Raw genomic sequence first — 20,091 nt, 5'->3', positions numbered from 1 at the left:
CGTCATATGTACAGGGATCAGGTTCATGTTTACCCGGGATCAAGTCCGAAGACTCTCCCAAAAACATGAATCTTTCAGGTTCCCTCACCACTCTCCCACTACGACGAGGCACCGTCTGTGGTTGTGTATCATGTGTGACACGTGTTGCAGTCTCTTGTGGTACTTCATCTTGTACTGTTGGTACTAAAGTAGACGTGTCCTCTCTAAGTTCTTCTAGAATAACTTTGCTACTGGGCTTGTGATCCATTATATAGTCTTCTTCTAAAAACTGGGCATTGGTGCTAACAATGACCTTCTGATCTTTAGGACTATAAAATAAACCACCTTTCGTTCCTCTGGGATAACCCACAAACACGCGAACTTCTGTACGAGATTCTAACTTATCATCATCTGGTTTCAGCACATGTGCTGGACTACCCCAAATCTGAATATGTCTTAGACTGGATTTTCGCCCATTCCACAATTCTGTGGGAGTAGAAGAAACTGATTTAGAAGGTACTAAGTTCAGAATGTACACTGTCGTTTCCAGAGCGTATCCCCAAAATGAATTTGTTAATTCTGAATAACTCATCATCGATCTAACCATCTCCATAAGAGTCTTATTCCTTCGTTTTGCCACACCATTCTGTTGGGGTGTACCAGGTGCGGACAGTTGGGATTGAATCCCGACCTCTGATAAGTAATTCCTAAACTCTCCTAAGAGGTATTCGCCACCACGATCAGACCGTAGTGTCTTGATACTTTTACCTAGTCGTTTCTCCACATCAGCCTTGTACTCTTTGAACTTATCAAAGCACTCGGACTTATGGCGCATTAGGTAAATGTATCCATATATTGAATAATCATTTATAAAAGAGACAAAATATTCAAAACCACCTCTCGCCTGGATAGACATAGGACCACACAAATCAGAATGAATCAATTCTAACACTTCTTTGGCTCTATACCCCTTGGCCTTAAAAGGCCTCTTGGTCATTTTACCTTCCAAGCAAGATTCACAGGTTGGAAAATTTTCCAACTCTAATGAACCCAAGAGTCCATTGGCTATAAGCTTTTGAATCCTACTTAAGTTAATATGACCAAGCCTTAGATGCCAAAGATATACTTGGTTCATTTCCGAAGGTTCTTTTCTCTTATTTGAGTTAGAAGATGTGTTATTAATTTCCATATTTTGCTTTGTGGGAGAAATTGGATTTAAAGTATATAAATTGCCAACCAATGCACCAGAACAGATAATCACTTTATTTCTCTTAATAACCACATCGCTACTAAAGGAAACACAATATCCATCCAAAAACAGCTTAGAAACTGAAATTAAATTCTTTCTAAAACTAGGTACATAAAGACAATTTCTTAAAACCAAATTTCTATTCTTATTAAAAGATAAGTAGACGTCTTCCACTGCAACAGCCGCCACCTTAGTAGCATTGCCCATGTAGACTGTAATCTCTCCTTCAGTTAGTCGTCGGGTTTCCTGGAACCCCTGCAAGGAATTGCAGATATGATCAGTGGCTCCCGTATCTACACACCAGGTGCTGGTAGATAACACCGCTAAACATGTTTCAACAACTAGAGCATGAGATATACCTTTGTTGTTCTGATTTCTACGAGGATAGTCCGCCTTCCAATGCCCTGACTGCTTGCAGATGAAGCACTTGCCCTTCGGCTTCTTCACTCCAGCTTTAGGTCCTGTACTCTGAGATTTATTCACCTTCTTTGCTGAGCTAATTTGTTTCTTCTTCTTCTTTCCTTACGGTGTTGGGTTCGTCGGGCCGCGAAAATCGCTTTTTTGCGTCGCGGAAACCCCGAGTCACCCAAAGCCATGGATCTCGTGCAAAGATTCGTAAAAAAAATTTTCGAAAAACCTTTTTCTTGTACGAGTTTGTAAAAACTTTAGATCTACACTAAAGTTAAGATCATTACCCTTGTAGCGAAGCCCTTCGCGTTCCCGCTTGTCCAAGATGTCGCCGGATCTCTAGTTGTCAAAGTAGACAACCTCTATATGTATCCACACGGACACAAGTAGAAGGAGATGACCAAAACACAAGGTGTGCTAGCACCAATGGAGTGTTCGGCCAAGGAATGGGGAAAGGAGAAGAGAGAGCACCTAAGAGAGAAGAAGAGTAAATGAAATCAATGAAAGGAAATTCAAACAACCCCTTAGCCATCAAGTGGTCGGCCACTCTAGGAGGTGTAACCCCCACATTAATTCCAATTAATGTGGAGACCATTAAGAGTTGTAACCCCCATGAGGTGGCACTCTAGGATGATGTGGATCAACACTATTGGTCCACATCTTGCCATCTCATTAAATGACATGGCAACAAGTGTAACCTCCTCATTTAATGTGGGCCGGACACATTAAATGCTATGGAGGCTTGTAACCTCCATGAGGTGGCACACATTGATGATGTGGAGCAATCCTATTGGTCCACATCTTGCCAACTCACTAGTGATGTGGCAAAAAATCAAGTCAAACATGACTTTTTCTCTTCCTCTCAAATCAAGTCAAACTTGATCAAATCTCTCTCATGGTTGATCTAATCCAACCATATGATTCAAGCCAACTTAATATAATGAATCTAATTCATTAAATTAAGTTGATTTAATGAGTCATAATCTAAATTAGACTCATTGAATACATGAATCAACTCGAGTCCAACTCAATTAGCCTAATTTGGATTACTCTTAATCCAATATGATTCATCAAATGAATCTAATCCTCTTGGTTCATCATATGAACCAAATCTCCATCTAATTGTCCTTAGTGTGTGACCCTATAGGTTCTTGTAACGTTGGCAATGCCCTAAACCCATTTAGGAGTATAAGTAATGAGCGGTATCTAGCAACACATCATTACTACCCAAGTTACAAGAATGTCAAGATCCGACATCACCTTGTGACTACCAATTGTGACTCCTCACAAAATATGTGACATTGTCCTTCTATCCTAGACATCTATATTGATCAATATGAGGCATAGACCGTGTCATCCTCTAATCAATCTAAATCTTGAACTCCAAGTAGACTCACTTGATCAAATGAGCTCAACATCTCATGTTGACTCATTTGGGCATGGCCATGCACTTAGTGGTCTCACTCTATCAAGAATACCGATGTCGCTCCCGTCATATGGGAGGGATAGATCCCATCTACATCACTCACATCCCTCTACATAATTCGTTATATACCCAGTAATCGCCTTTATAGTCCACCCAGTTACGGGTGACGTTTGACGAAATCAAAGTACATAACTCCTTATGTAGGGATCCATGGTGACTTCAGGTCAAAGGACTAATAGTCATACTAATAGCCACATGAGAAAGTATATGACACTCATATAACGATCCATGATACTTTCTCATGGCAGGTCATTCAGTATACATTCTCTAATGCATACCCATGTGTCAGCTTGATATATCTATATCCATGACTTGTGAGATCAAGTCATCGAGCTGACCTACATGCTAGTCTAATTGTATTAACATTGTCCCTGAATGTTAATACTCGACTAGGAATGATTTAGAGTAGTGTTCCCTATATCATCTCACTATCGATTTAACCAATCGATTGATATAGGTAAGAACCTTCTACTCTAGAACGTTACTATACTTATTTTATCTGGCACTAATACAAATAAGCATAATAACCAAAAACCAAATGCCTTAATATATATACATGAATATGATATACATGAGTCCATACAATCATCAAATGATTGGCTCTAGGGCTCTAACTAACATTCGGTTTAGAAGTAGAACCATTTTCAGCATAGTGAATATGAGAATTATGACGGAACAAACCTTCTGCTGCCTGAAGTTCTGTCAGTAGTTCTGCCAACGAATATACCCTTTTATTCATATTGTAATTTAGGTGGAATTGCTCAAAACTTCTAGGTAGTGTTTGGAGGATCATATCGATCTGGGTTTCCCCATCAATTTCTCCTCCAAGGATTTGTATTTCATTTAGATAAGCCATCATCTTTAGGATATGATCCCTCACAGGAGTACCCTCTTGCATGGTGGCTGTCATTATCTTTCTCATGGCTTCTTGCCTAGAGGCCCGATCCTGGTGACCAAAGAGTTCCTTGAGATTGTTCATAATATCATAGGTTGTTGGTAAATCTTGATGCTGATGTTGCAATACATTTGACATTGAAGCCAAAATGTAACACCGCACCATCTCATCTGCTTTTACTCATTTCTTATGATACTCAATCTCCTCTTGGGTAGATTCACCATTGGGTGTATCAGGGCAAGGTTCAGTCAGTACAAATTTATAGCTTTCAGCAATAAGAACAATGTCGAGGTTCCTTTTCCAATCTATGTAGTTAGGACCAGTAAGTCTGTTCTCTTTTAGTATGATGGCCAGTGGGTTGAAAGTCATCCTAAGAATCACAAATAACTTTTGGTCAGAACTCTAAATTTAGAATAATATTGATTCCTCAAACAATACTATTTTAAATTAACTAACACCTCAAAACACTGAGAATTTTGTATGCCACGATAGTGCGGACGTTTACAAATTCAATATTTGTAAAAGGAGGGTTTAACCCATTAATTTTATTATCTTGTCAACATAACTTTTTGACAAATAAAATTAATAGTTGGTTTCCTTTGGTCACACGAATAATAGCAGTGACTCCAATGGAGAGGATACTATTAGACGTGTCTAAGTGTATACCATTACTTGACACTAAGTCCATTAATAAGATTGTGCCCCTTCCGATGGGGAAGATCACATGCTCTTAATTAACTTCCTATAGTCATCCAAAATGGAAGTTTGTTCTAGTGATCCACAAACAAGCTCATCCGATATGCAGGAAGGCACTCAGAGCCAACGCGCAAGTTTGTCTGCATCACTTACAACCCAGTAATGGAGACCGTGGAATTTATTTAAAATCCCTCTCCCACTTAGTTATTTAAAAATGAGGAATTTTGACTATGCTAACCTACTTAACATGCATACTAACAAGCACACACAGTCACAGCATAAAAAGCAATAAATAGAAAAACTAATTTTCAACTATTATGGCTTTTATCTATTGTTGTCCTCCGTGTGTCGCCAACCCTAGCTGCTGCCATCTTTGGCCACCGCCACCGGGTCTAGATGTCGTATCCATCTTGCTCCTTGTTCCGCTGCGCCTTTGGTCCTTAAAAAGTTCCACGCCTTGCAAGATTCGATCCGCGACATAAATAGAATTTTACATTTTTCGATCCTATATTCCTCGAAGGAATGTACATGTAAACTAGATCGAACATAAAATAAAATTTACATCCATCAATCCTCACTACAAGAAAAAAGTCAAACAACAACGATTTTTCACCGTTGTCGTAGGCCATTTTGAACTGTTGTTAAAGGCCGTGTTGTTAAAAGGGGTGGCCAAAGACAACAGTTTTTAACCGTTGTCTTTGAAGGCAAAGACAATATTTTTTACAACGGTGAAAAACTGTTGTCTTTTCCTTCAAAGACAACATTTTTTCACCGTTGTCTTTGAGCGTCTACCTTTAATAACAGGGTCTTCAACAACAGTTTTAAACTATCTACGACAACGGTGAAAAACCGTTGTCTTTTTTAGAAAAAAAATAAAAAAAAAATTAATACACAATTTTCCAATATTATCAATCATTCAAAATACTAAATTTCAAAATAAAATTTAATATACAATTTTCTAACATTCAAAAATAATATTTATAACATTCTGAAGAAATTTCATAAGCAACCAACAAAATTTCATAAGCAACCAACAAAATGATAACACTATTAAAACAAAGGTAGAACAATATAACACAAATTTTCTACTTAGATGTCGGTGAAGAGGAGGGATTGCAGCTCCTAGTGCTCCTTAATTTGTTAAAGTCTCTTCATTTTTTTAGCTTGTCGGCATTCTTCCCAATACTCTTGAGGACACCTAAAAAGAGCAGAATGAAATTATACAATCCTGTGCACAAGAACTATGTAATTCTAAGTGGTGGATCATGTCTACCACAAGTTCGCCACTAATTTTTTTGACCATTATGCACAGATTGTAGACAAGCATGAAAATAAGCAGAACCATAAATATAAGCGAATAAAGGATACCTTTCAATCTTCGAAATCTTCTTTTCTGGTTGGCCCGTCTCCTTTTCCTCTCTTCTTTTGTTAACTCTGTCTCTTCTTTGATGTTTCCTTTTCCATGAAAAATCTCCTCAGGGGCAAGCATAGCCGCATCTGAGACGGCCAATGGAGCAACCTGCAAAACCATTGTATTTCAGGGACTCGAAACTGTTTTTACCATAAACTAAAAGACAACTCCAAAAGATATTTTTACCTCTTCCATTGCTAGAGCAGGTACATTGACTTGTATAGACATGTCCTCAATAACCTACATCATAACTTATGGTCAATCAAGAAATAAATACTAAAAGAATTAAACACTTGATAAGCTTTATTGCTAACCGGCTTTGTAAACGAAAGTCCAAGAATAAAAGGTTGCAAAGATAATTACTTAACACTTCTGTTAGATAAAAAAATAGAAATTAATTCCATAAGTTTGCCTAAACATAATGCTAGAGCACCGAGAAATGCACTTCCTAAATGTTGTTAAATTGTAAAATGAGTTATTTTAGCAAATAAACCTACTCCTGACAAACTATATGTATTATCACACATTTTCAGTAAAAATCTTACAACAACTAGCACATTTAATTGCTCTGCTTGCACTATTGTACAGTCACAAAGAATATTCTTCATCAGGCTGAAATCTAACTTTAGAATATCTTAATCATTTTAGTAAGAACTGAAGAGTGAAGAGCATTAGTTGATCATTAGTTGTTTTTGTTGTGTCCAAAAACAATTGGACCAATCACACTGCAAAAATTGTTGTAGAATTTAATATTCATTAGCGTGCTTAGCCATTCAAGGACTTTAATGTTCCATGTTCATACAATAAAAACTTCTGGCATGATGAAATCAAATGTAAAGCGACAGTATCTTTATGCCCTTCACAAGCCTAAAGCAACAAACAAGCAAACATATCATCCTTTGGCGCATACTCCATCTTACATTTTATAAGTATAAAGTTGGCAAATTAAGATATGACATACAACGATTGTACACACCAGAAGCTCTACTGATCTGACTAATCATGTCCACTTTATCAGCATCTCTACATGATGATGCATTTAATTAAATTCCAGATTCCACCCTAGTTCAGTAAATATTCTGAAACTTCCTACGTCCACATTATAAATTTTTCTTTCAACATTATAAGAACACTTTATAAATTTGACAACAGATACTTGGAGTAACTTGCACCAAAATACCATTGATTTTGATCAACAAGAATTCTGACAATAGCAAAAGCTTCAACAAATAAATGTTTATATGAGTTAGAAAATACTAGCGCCCTGTTGGATAAAAGTTTCAACAAGGAAAAGGGATGGAAACACTAGACAGTGGATGTTATTATAAACACAATGTTCCAGATTGGGCCAAGATTATAATGAGTAACAACTCCCTGTCCTACGTCTCTTCCAATCCACAAATGAATTTAGAAAATAACAACTCAACATGAGAAATCCTTTGCAATTTCCAAAAAAAATCAATTGTCAAAAAATAGCACTGCATAAGAGAAGAAACTTACCCAGGTTTAGAGTCAGTGGAACTTGTAGGAGTATCGGCCTTCGTCTAACCCATGCAAGAGAAGAGACAGAAATGTAAGTAAATAACGAGACATATTGTATCGATTTACAAGGACGAGTAAGAACGAAACAACACTCAACTGCAACGGCATTTGTGATCCCTCATGCTTATGTTTAAACTATTCCTCATGCTTATGTTTAAACTATTCCTAATTGTCCACCGACCGAGTCCCAATCCCATGGTACCCTTTTGCATCATAGCAACAAACTCACCGTAATCAATGCGACCATCCTGAAAGACCAAGTCACTTTCTGTTAGTTTTTGTGTTGAGACCCAGATTTGGAAGCATATGTTCACTATAAGCTTGTTGCCAGGGCCATGAAAAATTAGCGACTAAAATTTATCAAGTAGGAGCATGCAAGGTCTGATGAACAAAAGAATACTTAATTTTGGTTTCTGTTAATTTATAAGGAATGAGATTTCTATAGAATTGCATGTAGATCATGTAATATAGTACTCACATTATCCTGATCCACTTCTTTAATGATGTCTTCGAGAAAAGCATCAGTCATATTATGCTCTTTGCAAGCTTGTTGAAGCTCGTCAACTGTGATATAACCACTTCCATCCTTGTCGAAGTATGAAAAAGCCGCCGCCAAGTGTTCCTCGCGCTCTAGCTTGTTAAGATGTACTGTTGCAGCAATGAATTCACCATAGTCGATGGTTCCGCTGTTGTCCACATCTGCCTAAAAGTAGTTTAACATGTCAAAGGAAGCACAAAACTTGATTCTCTTTAATCTACAAGCGATAGTCTTCGTATATCAAAAGGTATCTTTAAATAGAATGTACCGAGCATTATAAAGTTCAAGATGTTCTCTCCATAATTTCAGATGAACTCCAAAAGAGGATTAAAGTGAGGGCACAAGTTTAGATCTTCAAAAGTAAATTCTATTTGAATGGAACAATTGCACTGAAGAAGTTCAAAAAGAAAAAGAATGGTCAAGAAACATTATTTGAACAAAAATATCAAATGAAGCAGAAAGGTTTGGTGAAGAAGAAATACTGAATCTGAGGGAAGAAAATTGGCAAATATTTTACTACTAATACAAGGGCTATGAAACGGTAAACTGAGAAGCCTGTGCACAGAATGAGAGCCATATGAAACCTGTAAACATGGATTCGAGACTCGAAACATGAGAAAATGTGTGATCCATTTAACCTAAAGCACATTCAAGATAACTGACTAGTCTATGGATGGAACAATCAATCAATATACTTTAAGTAATTATCAAATTGTGCTATTCCTTTCAAGGTAGCATTGTCTTACTGCTTCCATAAGATCACGAATCTCTGTATCCTTTAAAGTCGAACCATATCTTCTGAAACCTGCTTTAAGCTCATCAAAGGTAATTGACCCACTGTTGTCTGTGTCCATTGCCTTGAACATTTCTCTTAATCCGGCAATCTCTTCCTCCGAAAGGATTTCCGCTATAACCTGATAGAAAATAGAGAAATTATTTCACAATCTAAAATTATTAGGCTTGTACAGCGCATCCATGGAAATATTTATAATAAAAATAAAAGCCCTTGTGAATAATCTAATTCCTTTTTCTTCAAATTTTGGAATATCTATCCATCCAGTGTACTTAATCATAAAAGAGGGGTTGTGGCAGTGTTAAATCAAATTAATTAATTAATAAATGTGAAAGTAAAGTTTGAATAATCTAGCAATGCAAAATAGAGCAAACTTTTATGGGAATCAACAAGAAACTTCATCCCAATAATAAAGGTCACGAAAATTTTAGGTTGTGAACTCACTCGCAAAGCCATCTTCTTTAACTTATTCATTGCAGAGAATTGTTTGAGGCGAGAAAGAACTGCCGGATCAAGTGCTCGATCAGGAGCAACTCCATGATCACATATCCAAGGATGACCTGACCATAGAAAAACAGTAAGCACAGAACCAAGATAACACTCATTTTACTTAAATTTGAATGTATAATATAATTGAATTTATTAGATAACATCCATAGACTAATCAACTAGGTCTTGATTCTTGCAAGCATAAGCCTTTAACACTTTTACTCCAAAACTAAAACTTTCCTACTCAAACCAAGACAAGAAATTAAGATCTGCAGTTCTGCACTCTGTAAATGTAAATGTAAAACTCCAATCAGAATATCAGATGACAAAAGTTACCAATCTTTTGATGCCTAATTCTCACAAGAAACAGGTACAGTAGCCCTTTTGTCAAGTGAAAACTACACAAAGGTGACTAAACACAAGAAGAAAAAAAAGAAAGTCTAGTTTATGCATGCTGAAGAAGTTTCAGATGCCCAAATTTATTAATATATGATGACTGGATTATATTCAATTTAAAAATTAGTAATACATTCACATGAGCCATACTATTGCTGTTGCTTAGTGAAAGGTTAGCGGCAACTGGCATATGACAATTAAATCTTTTAATCTAGAGCAGATCCACTAATGCTTAGCTTTAATACGAAAAGTTGCCAACAAAATCACTGTATAAAGAATGAAAACTAAGGCCATGCTGTGTATTCATAATACTCCACAATCCACAAAAAATTATTCATAATAGAACTAAGGTATCGATAAGAAACACTAGTTAATTTGTGATTGGCAAATAGCATACATAGTACTTGATGGGCTGTCAAGCGTTCTGAAGGTTTAGAACATAGCATGTTCCTTATGAGATCTTTGGCACTGTCTGAGATCAACGGCCATGGATCTGATTCAAAATCAATGACTCCCTTCAAAATTGCATCAAAAATTCCTTGCTGTGTTCAAAGAATGGTCAAGAAACATTATTTGAACAAAAATATCAAATGAAGCATAAAGGTTTGGTGAAGAAGAAATACTGAATCTGAGGGAAGAAAATTGGCAAATATTTTACTACTAATACAAGGGCTATGGAAACGGTAAACTGAGAAGCCTGTGCACAGAATGAGAGCCATATGAAACCTGTAAACATGGATTCAAGACTCGAAACATGAGAAAATGTGTGATCCATTTAACCTAAAGCACATTCAAGATAACTGACTAGTCTATGGATGGAACAATCAATCAATGTACTTTAAGTAATTATCAAACCCAGAGAGAGGAGAAAGAGGAAGACGAGGAGTAGGAGGAGGAGGAGGACGAGAAAGGTCGAGGCTTGAGGAGGAGGAGGCGGTGAAGATGGCTGAAAGTAGAGGCCGCGAGGAGGAGGTGGCGAGGCCGAAAGTTGAGGCGACGAAGAGGGCGGCGAGGAAGGAGGCAGCGAAGAGGGTGGTGAGGAGGGAGGAGGCGAAGAGGGCGGTGTGGAGGGAGGCGGCGAAGAAGGCGATGAAGAGGGTGGTGAGGAGGGAGGTGACGAAGAGGGCGGTGAGGAGCAGTCGGCGAAGAGTAGGGTTTTGGGAAAGAGACAGAAAAAAACTGCGTAAAACAGACAAATGACGAAGGAGAAAAAGTGGCGAAAGAAAAAACAATTGCATTTAACAACACTTAATAGACAACGGTTTTTAAAAACCGTTGTCGTAATCCCAAAAAGGCGCACATAGACAACAGTTTTAAAAAACTGTTGTCGTACCCTTTAAAAACCGTTGTTGTATCCCCAAAAAAACATAAATAGACAACGGGTTTTAAAAACCGTTGTCATAGGCCAAAAAAATTACTAAAAGACAACAGTTTTTGTTAAAGCCGTTGTTAAAAGGAAAAAAGACAACGGTTTGGTATAAAACCGTTGTCGTTTGAGTGTTGTTGAATGACGTTTTTCTTGTAGTGCCTATATTCCATAAAAGGAATGTACATGTAACTAGATCAAAAAAATAAAATCCTAATAAAACTAAATACAGCTCCTGCTGTATTTTATAATACAATCATGCACACACAATAAATGCCCTTGACATTTCCAAGGGTCCAATCACACACATAATAACTAAAAGTCATAATAGTTGGATCCTGCATCCACAAAGTTAGCACATCCTACAATTAACCTGCCTAAATTATGTATGACATGTGCATAATTAAACTAATACCAAATACACAGAGGTAAAACTCTAGCTCTGATGCCAATTGTTGGTTGCTACTATGAAAACCTAATGGTTCCACTGTACAAAAATTTTGTACAAAGGTCTGAACCTTTTCCTAGCTACCATGTGTTCTTTTAAATTAAACTTGGATCGCCTGCGGAACTTAACACGTTTGATCCAAAGTTTAATCTATTTGTTCTTTTAGATTTAGACTTGGATCTCCTGCGGAACTTAACACGTTCGATTCAAATCACCTAGGTTATTAATTCCATTAAACATTAATTTCCAAAATTGTCTTCCAGGACTGCATGGCGAGGCACATGATCTTCTTGGATATGGGAACAACCATCACCGCCTAGACAAAGCCTTTTAAGGAAAGCTAATATTTAATTTCCTTAAATAACTTTAGGTCAACCGAAAAAAATAATCAAATCACAAGGAAAAGAAAAACAAAGAACACAACATCGAAAATAAATTCGAAATACTAGAATCTGATGCCTCTTATATTTGGTATTATTTACATGAAGATAAAACTAGTATGATGTGGAAATAAAATACTAGTATACCTTTTCTTTTGCAAGCAAAAACCTCTAGGTCTTCTACCGTATTCCTCTTCTAACCTCGGACGTTGTGTGGGAAACGATCTTCCGAGATGAGAAACCACCAAAGCACCTTCTTCTCCTCCTTGCAAGGTTCGGCCATAATAAGAGCACCTCTAAGGATGAAGAGAAAACACCACCAATGCTCCAAGGGATGCAAGCTTTCTCTCCTTCTTCTCCAAGCTAGAATCTGACTACCACTTGATCTCCAAGAGGGAAGAAAGTTTTGGCCACAAAGGATGGAGAGAAGAGAAAGGGAAGTGGCCGGCCACACTAAGGAAGAAAAGAGGGAGAAAATAATAGAGGTTGTTCACCTTGAAGGCTCCCAAAACCCCCTCATTTATAATCCTTAGCTTTGGCAAATAAGGAAATTTAATTACAATAAAATTTCCTTAACTTTCCTTGACATGAATTAATTAAGAAAAACTAAAAAAAAATTTCCTAATCCTTCATGTCATGGCCGGCCACCTCATGGAGAGCAAATAAGACAATTTTCAATCAACAATTAAAAATTCCTTATTTGTCTTCGTAAATTTAAAAAAATAAAATTTTCCTTTAAAATCCCTTCATGGTTGATAAAAAGAAATTTCTATAATTTTAATTTTTCAACATGTGAATAATTTATAAAGAAAAAATAAAATATATTTCCAATCTACAAATAAGGAAAGAGATTTAATCTCTTTCTTTAATCTTTTGTAGAACCTTATAAAAGAGATATTTTAATTTTTAATCTCTCCAATAAATTATATCTTTCACATAAGAAAAATTTAAAATTAAAATTCTTTTTTAATTAAATAGGGCCGGCCACCTAAGCTTGGGTTCAAGCTAGGGCCGGCCACCCATGAACCAATGGTTTGGTCGGCCCTAGCTTGATCCACAATCTAGCTTGGCCGGCCCTTACACCATGGGTATGAAGGTGGGTATAGGTGGGTATAGTACTCTATAAATAAAAGGCTACGATAGGGACCGAGAGGAGAAATTGGTTTTGGTCTCCCGATAAAATTAAGCATCCCGTGTTTGCCCCGAACACACAACTTAATTTTATCAATAATAATTCATTCCACTAGAAAACTATTATTGAACTACCGCACCAATCCCAAATTACATTTTTGGGCTCCTTCTTATTATGGGTGTCTCCTGCGTTTAAGATGTCGAATGTCCACTAATTAAGTGAGTTCGACAACTCATTTAATTAATATCTTAGTCCAGAATAGTACCACTCACCTTATCGTCATATCGGACTACTGCAGGGTTTAACATGACAATCCTTATGAGCTCTTCTTGGGGACATTATCAACCTAGATTACTAGGACACAGTCTCCTTCTATAATCAACAACACACACTATAAGTGATATCATTTCCCAACTTATCGGGCTTATTGATTTATCGAACTAAATCTCACCCATTGATAAATTAAAGAAATAAATATCAAATATATGTGCTTGTTATTATATTAGGATTAAGAGCACACACTTCCATAATAACTGAGGTCTTTGTTCCTTTATAAAGTCAGTATAAAAGAAACAACCTCTAATGGTCCTACTCAATACACTCTAAGTGTACTAGTGTAATTATATAGTTAAGATAAACTAATTCCTAATTACACTACGACCTTCCAATGGTTTGTTCCTTTCCATTTTGGTCGTGAGCTACTGTTTATAATTTATAAGGTACTGATAACATCATCTTCTGTATGTGACACCACATACTATGTTATCTACAATATAAATTAATTGAACAAATGTAGATAATTTGACCAAATGTGATTCTTTATTCAAAATAAATGTTTACAAAATCTTAGGCTTTCAGTATACACTCTAACAGTAATTAGTGTTAGGATGTATACTAAAAGCCTAGCTTTTGGTATAAACATTTATCTAGAAATAAGAATCACATTGGTCAAATGTCTACATTTATGATAAATGTAGTTGTTCAATTAATTTATATTGTAGATAACATGGTGTGTGGTGTCACACACAGAAGATCATGTTATCGGTTCCTTATAAATTATAAACAGTAGCTCACGACCAAGATGGAAAGGAACAAACCATTGGAAGGTCGTAGTGTAATTAGGTATTAGTTTATCTTAACTATATACTTTAGAGTGTATCGAGTAGGACCATTGAGGTCGCTCTTTATACCGACTTTATGAAGGAACAAAGACCTCATTATGGAAGTGTGTGTGTAATACCACAGTTATGATATTCTTATCAATGGGTGAGATTTAGATCGATGAATCAATAAGCCCGGAAATATCACTGGTGTGTTGATTATGAAGGTGTCCTAGTGATCTGGTTGAGAATGTCCCGGCTCGTAAGGATGTGTCGGTGGTGACTTAGACGATGATGGTACTACTTGGCTAGATATTGGTGAGTTGTCGATGGTGGACATTGTTATCTTAAACACAGGGAGTAACAGAAGGAGCCTCATTTGGGAGCGTGACAATAGTTCTTTAGTGGAATGAATTATTATTGATGAAATTGAGTTGTGTTCGGGGCGAACACTCGGGAGACCAAACCAATTCCTCCTCGGTCCCTATCGTAGCCTCTTAATTATAGAGTACTATACCCACATACTCACCTTCTTACCCATCCTATAGGGGCCAAGCTGGCTTGGAGACCAAGCTAGGGCCGCCATGGGTATGTTCATGGGTGAATTCATGTGGCCCTATTAAAATAAAAGGAATTTTAATTTTAAAATTTTTCTTATGTGGATAATATAATTTAAAAGAGAGTTTAAAAATTTAAATCCTTCCTTTTATAAGATTCTATAAAAGATTAAGAGAAGAGTTAAAATCTCTTTCCTTATTTGTAGATTAAAAGGTTGATTTTAATTTTGGTAAAAACTTTCCTTTTAATTATATTCATGATTTAAAAGAAAGTTTAAAAATTAAAAATTCTCTTTTATTAGTTTCTACAAAAGATTAAGAAAAGATTTAATATCTTTCCTTATTTGTAGATTGAAAGGAGATTTTAATTTTTAGAGATAACTTTCCTTTTTGGAAATTATCCACATGTTTAAAAGAAAGATTTTAATTTATAAAATTTCTTTTTATTAACCAATCATGAAGGGATTAAAATTATTGGAGAAATTTTTAGAAACAAATTAGGAAGTTTTAATTTTTGTTTTAATTAAAACTCTCCTTGTTTTGGGGAGAAGAGTGGCCGGCCATTATAATTTGAAAAGAGAAAATTATTTTAATTAAATAAATTTTCCTTTTCAATGGCAAAAGAATTAAGGAAGTTTTTATTAAATTTTCCTTATTTGCCAAGATCAAGGATTATAAAAGAGGGGGTAGAGGAGGCTTCAATGCTAACGACTCTATTCTATTTTTCCTCTCTTTTCTCCTTGGGTGTGGCCGGCCCTTTCTTTCCTCTCCTCTCCTTTGTGTGGCCGAAACCTTCTCATGGTGGAGATAGCTTTGGTGGCCGGATCTAAGAAGGAGAAGAAGGAGAGAAAAGAAGCCTCTTTTCTAGCATCCCTTGGAGCATGGTGGTGGTGGCCGAACCTCTTCATCCTAGGAGAAGTTTTGATGGCCGAAACTTGTAAGGAAGAAGAAGGTGCTTGGTGGTTCTCATCTCGGAAGATCGTTGCCCACACAACGTCCGAGGTTAGAAGAGGAATACGGTAGAAGATCAAGAGGTCTTTCTAAAAGGTATAACTAGTAATTTTTGTTTCCGCATCATTCTAGTTATTTTTGGAAATAATACTAAATACAAGAGGCATACGATTCTAGAGTTTCGAATTTGTTTTCGATATAGTGTTCTTTTGATTTTTTTTCCCTTTGTGATTTGATTGTTCTTTTCGGTTAACCTAAAGTTATTTTAGGAAATTAAATATTAGCTTTCCATAAAAGGTTTTGTCTAGTCGGTGGTGGTTGCTCTCATATCCAAGAAGGTCATGTGCCTCGCCACATCAGTACTGGGAACTAATTATGGAAATTAATATTTAATGGAATTAATAACTTAACGTGATTTGGGTCGAACGTGTTAAGTTCCGCAGGAGACCCAAGTCAAAACCTAAAAGAACGAATAGATTAAGTTTTGGATCAAACGTGTTAAGTTCCGCAGGCGATCCAAAATTTAATTTAAAAGAATACATGGTAGCTAGGAAAAGGTTCAGACCTTTGTACAAAATTTTTGTACAAGTGCGAAGGTTTTCTCAGTAGCAACCAACAATTGGTATCGAAGCGGTTTTGCCTCGTGTATTTGGTATTAGTTTTATTATGCACATGTCATACATAATTTAGGCGGGATAATAGTAGGATATGCTAACTTTGTGGACGCAGGATCCAACTATTATGGCTTATAGTTTTATGTGTGATTGGACCTGGACATGTCAAGGGCATTTATATGTGTGCATGATTGTATTAAAATACGCAGGGGATTTAGTTTTATTAGGATTTTATTTTTTGATCTAGATACATGTACATTCCTTCGAGGAATATAGGATCAAAAATGTAAAATTCTATTTATGTCGCGGATCGAATCTTGCAAAGCGTGGAACCTTCTAAGGACCAGAGGCGCAGCGGAACTAGGAGCAAGATGGATGCGACAGCTAGACCCGGTGGCGGTGGCCAAATATGGCAGCAGCTTGGGATGACAACACACGGAGGACAACAAGAGATAAAAGCCATAATAGTTGAAAATTAGATTTTCTATTTATTGCTTTTATATTGTGCTGTGTGTGCATGTTAGTAGGCTAGCATAGTTAAAATTCCTCATTTATAAATAACTAAGTGGGAGAGGGATTTTTAAGTAAATCCCATGGTCTCCATTACTGGTTTGTAAGTGATGCAAACAAGCTTGCGCGTTGGCTCTGAGTGCCTTCCTCCATAACGGATGAGCTTGTTTGTGGATCACTAGAACAGACTTCCATTTTTGGATGACTATATGAAGTTAATTAAGAGCGTGTGATCTTCCCCAACGGAAGGGGCATAATCTTATTAATGGACTTAGTGTCAAGTAATGGTATACACTTAGACACATTTAATAGTATCCTCCCCAACGGAGTCACTACTATCACTTGTGTGACCAAAGGGAAACCAACTATTGATTTGTCATAAAACTAGATTGGCAATATAATAAAATTAATAAACCCCTCTTACAAATGTTTGAATTTGTATACGTCCACACTAACGTGGCATACAAGATTCATGGTGTTTAAGGTAATTTTATTTGTCAAAAAGTTATATTGACAAGATAGTCAATGGGTAAAACCCTCCTCTTACAAATGATGAATTTGTATACGTCCACACTAACGTGGCATGCAAAATTCACAGTGTTTGAGGTGTTGGTGAATTTAAATAATATTGTTTGAGGAATCAATGTTATTTTAAATTCAAAGAGTTTTGACCAAATATTTGATCAAAGACAGATCAACTATTAATTTTATTCGTCATAAAGTAAAGTTGACGAGATAATAAAATTAATGAATAAAATCTCCTCTTCGATTTTGTATACACAAAATTCATGGATATTTTAAGGAGTTGATCTTGACCAAATATTTTTGTGATTCTTAGGATTGAAAATGTTTGTCAATCCCTAGTAGTCATACTATAGAAAAGACTTAGTAGTCCCAATTGTAATGATTGGAAATAGGACTTGGGCATTAAGGTAGACTGTTTTCTTAGAACTAAGAACAATATAGGTGTATTTAATTCATTAGTTGAAACATGTTTAGTGGTGTTATCTACCAGAACTTGGAGTGTAGATACAGATGCCATCAATCATGTCCGCAATTCATTGCAGGGTTCCAGGAAACCCGGCAACTAAATGAAAATTAAAACACCGTCCACATGGGCACTACTGTAAAAATGGTAGTTGTTGCAGTGGGAGATGTTCATCTTTTGATAAGAATAAAACATGAATTTTTGAGTGATTGTCTTTACGCACCAAGTTTAGAAAGAACTAGTTTTTTAGTTTCTAAACTATTCAAAGAACTTGATATTCTGCCTCTTTTAATAACAAAATTGTTATTAAGAAAAAGAGGGAAGTTATCTGTTCTGGTACGTTGGTTGGCAATTTATAAATCCAATAACTCTCACGATGCAACAAATGGAAATTAGTAACACATCTTCTAACTTTAAGAGAAAGTAACCTTCAGAAATGAACCAATTATATCTTTGGCATCTAAGGCTAGGTTATATTAACTTGAGTATGATTCATTGGTAGCTGATGAACTTTTGGGTTCATTAGTAGTGGAAATCTTTCCAACCTGTGAGTCTTACTTGGAAGGAAAAATAACCAAGAAGCTTTCAAGTCTAAGGGGTATGGAGTCAAAGATATGTTGAAATTGGTTCATTCTGATTTGTGTGATCCTATAACTATCCAGACAAGAGGTAGTATTGAATATTTCATCTATTTTATAGACAACTATTCAAGATACAAATAAATTTACTTAATGTACCGCAAGACTAAGTACTTTGATTAGTTCAAAGAGTACTAGGCTGATGTGGAGAAACGATAAAGTAAAAAGACACTATGGTGAGATCATAGTGGCAAGTACCTCTTGGGAGAATTTAGGAGTCACTTATCAGAAGTAGGGATTCAATCCAAACTAACTGCACCTGGTACACCTCTACAGAATGGTGTAGTGGAAAGAAGGTATAGGACTCTTATGGAAATAAGTAGATTAATGATGAGTTATTTTACCAAATTCATTTTAAGGATATACTCTGGAAACGGAAGTGAACATAGTACCTTCCAAAGTCAGAACTCTCTACTCATATAGAATTGCTGAATAGGCGTAAGCCTATTTTGAAGCATATTCGGATTCGGGTAGTCCAGCACATATGCTGAAGAGAGACAATGATAAGTTAGATAGGAATTCACTTGTTTGTGGGTTATCCTAGAGAAATGAAAGTAGGTTTATAGTCTTAAAAATCAGAAGGTCATTGTTAGCATCAATGACCGATTTTTAGAAAAGGACTATATAATGAACCACGTGCTCATAAGTAAATTTGTTCTTAAGGAAATAATAAAGGACATGTCTAACCTAGTACCAACTGTACAAGATGAGATACCACAAGAAAACTGCAACACGTATCACAAATGATACACAATTGCAGAAAGTGCCTTGTCGTAGTGGGAGGGTTGTTAGGCAATCTAAATAGGTTCATGTTTTGGGAGAGTTTTTGGACTCGATCCCTGGAGGACATGAACCTGATCTCTGGTCATATGATGAAGCACTCCAAGATAAAGATGCAACATCTTGGCAAAGAGTAATGAATAACAGAATTAGAATATATGTATTCTAATAAAATCTGGAAGCTTGTAGAATCACCAAATGGTGTAAAAGTCGTTGGGTGTAAAAAGGTCTATAATAGGAAAAGAGGGATAGATAGGAAGGTAGTAACTTTCAAAGTAAGGCTTGATGAAAAAGGAAACTTTTTCACTGGTAGCCATGCTTAAGTCTATCCAGATTCTTTTAACTATTTGGCAAGTGGATGTCAAGACAGCATTCCTTAATGGAAGTCTTGAAGAAAACATCCATATAAAGCAACCAGAAGGGTTCATTGCAAAGGGCTAAGAGCATCTTGTGTTCAAGCTCAATCAGTCTATGGACTGAGGCAAAGCTTCAAGGTCTTGGAACATCCGGTTTATCAAAGTAATCCAGATGTATGGATTTAGTAACCGGATAAGTCTTGTGTATACAAAAGGTGTGATGGAAGCGTGGTGGTATTTCTTGTACTATACGTAGATAACATTTTTGGTTGTTGGAAACAATATCAAAATGTTATCAGAAGTAAGGGTATGGTTGTCCAAACAATTCGATATAAATGACTTGGGAGAATGTATATATTCTTGAGATCAAAGTAATAAGTGATCGCAAG

General features: G+C 36.2%; 1 protein-coding gene across 1 annotated transcript; it reads right to left on the bottom strand.

Annotated features, from left to right (window-relative positions):
* Positions 1 to 7,758: 7,758 nt before the first annotated feature.
* LOC121972223 (calcium-dependent protein kinase 5-like) lies at positions 7,759 to 10,426 on the bottom strand. Its single transcript, XM_042523917.1, has 5 exons — positions 10,280 to 10,426; positions 9,442 to 9,557; positions 8,951 to 9,118; positions 8,145 to 8,369; positions 7,759 to 7,914 (listed from the first exon to the last, which is right to left on the bottom strand). The coding sequence occupies exons 1-5, from the start codon at positions 10,326 to 10,328 to the stop codon at positions 7,759 to 7,761; spliced, it is 714 nt and encodes a 237-aa protein (XP_042379851.1). The 5' UTR covers positions 10,329 to 10,426.
* Between the last annotated feature and the right edge of the window lie 9,665 nt (positions 10,427 to 20,091).

Source organism: Zingiber officinale, chromosome 4A, assembly GCF_018446385.1.
Source record: "Zingiber officinale cultivar Zhangliang chromosome 4A, Zo_v1.1, whole genome shotgun sequence".
NCBI classification, from domain to species: Eukaryota; Viridiplantae; Streptophyta; class Magnoliopsida; order Zingiberales; family Zingiberaceae; genus Zingiber; species Zingiber officinale.
Note: the sequence above shows the minus strand (reverse complement) of the source record. Positions and strands in the feature narration are given on the sequence as shown.

Coding starts and splice junctions, on each gene's coding strand:
- LOC121972223 (XM_042523917.1), bottom strand. CDS start 10,328: ATGCTATGTTCTAAACCTTCAGAACGCTTGACAGCCCATCAAGTACTA. Junction 9,558..10,279: donor GACAGCCCATCAAGTACTAT/GTATGCTATTTG, acceptor TTCTATGGTCAG/GTCATCCTTGGATATGTGAT. Junction 9,119..9,441: donor TAAAGAAGATGGCTTTGCGA/GTGAGTTCACAA, acceptor ATTTTCTATCAG/GTTATAGCGGAAATCCTTTC.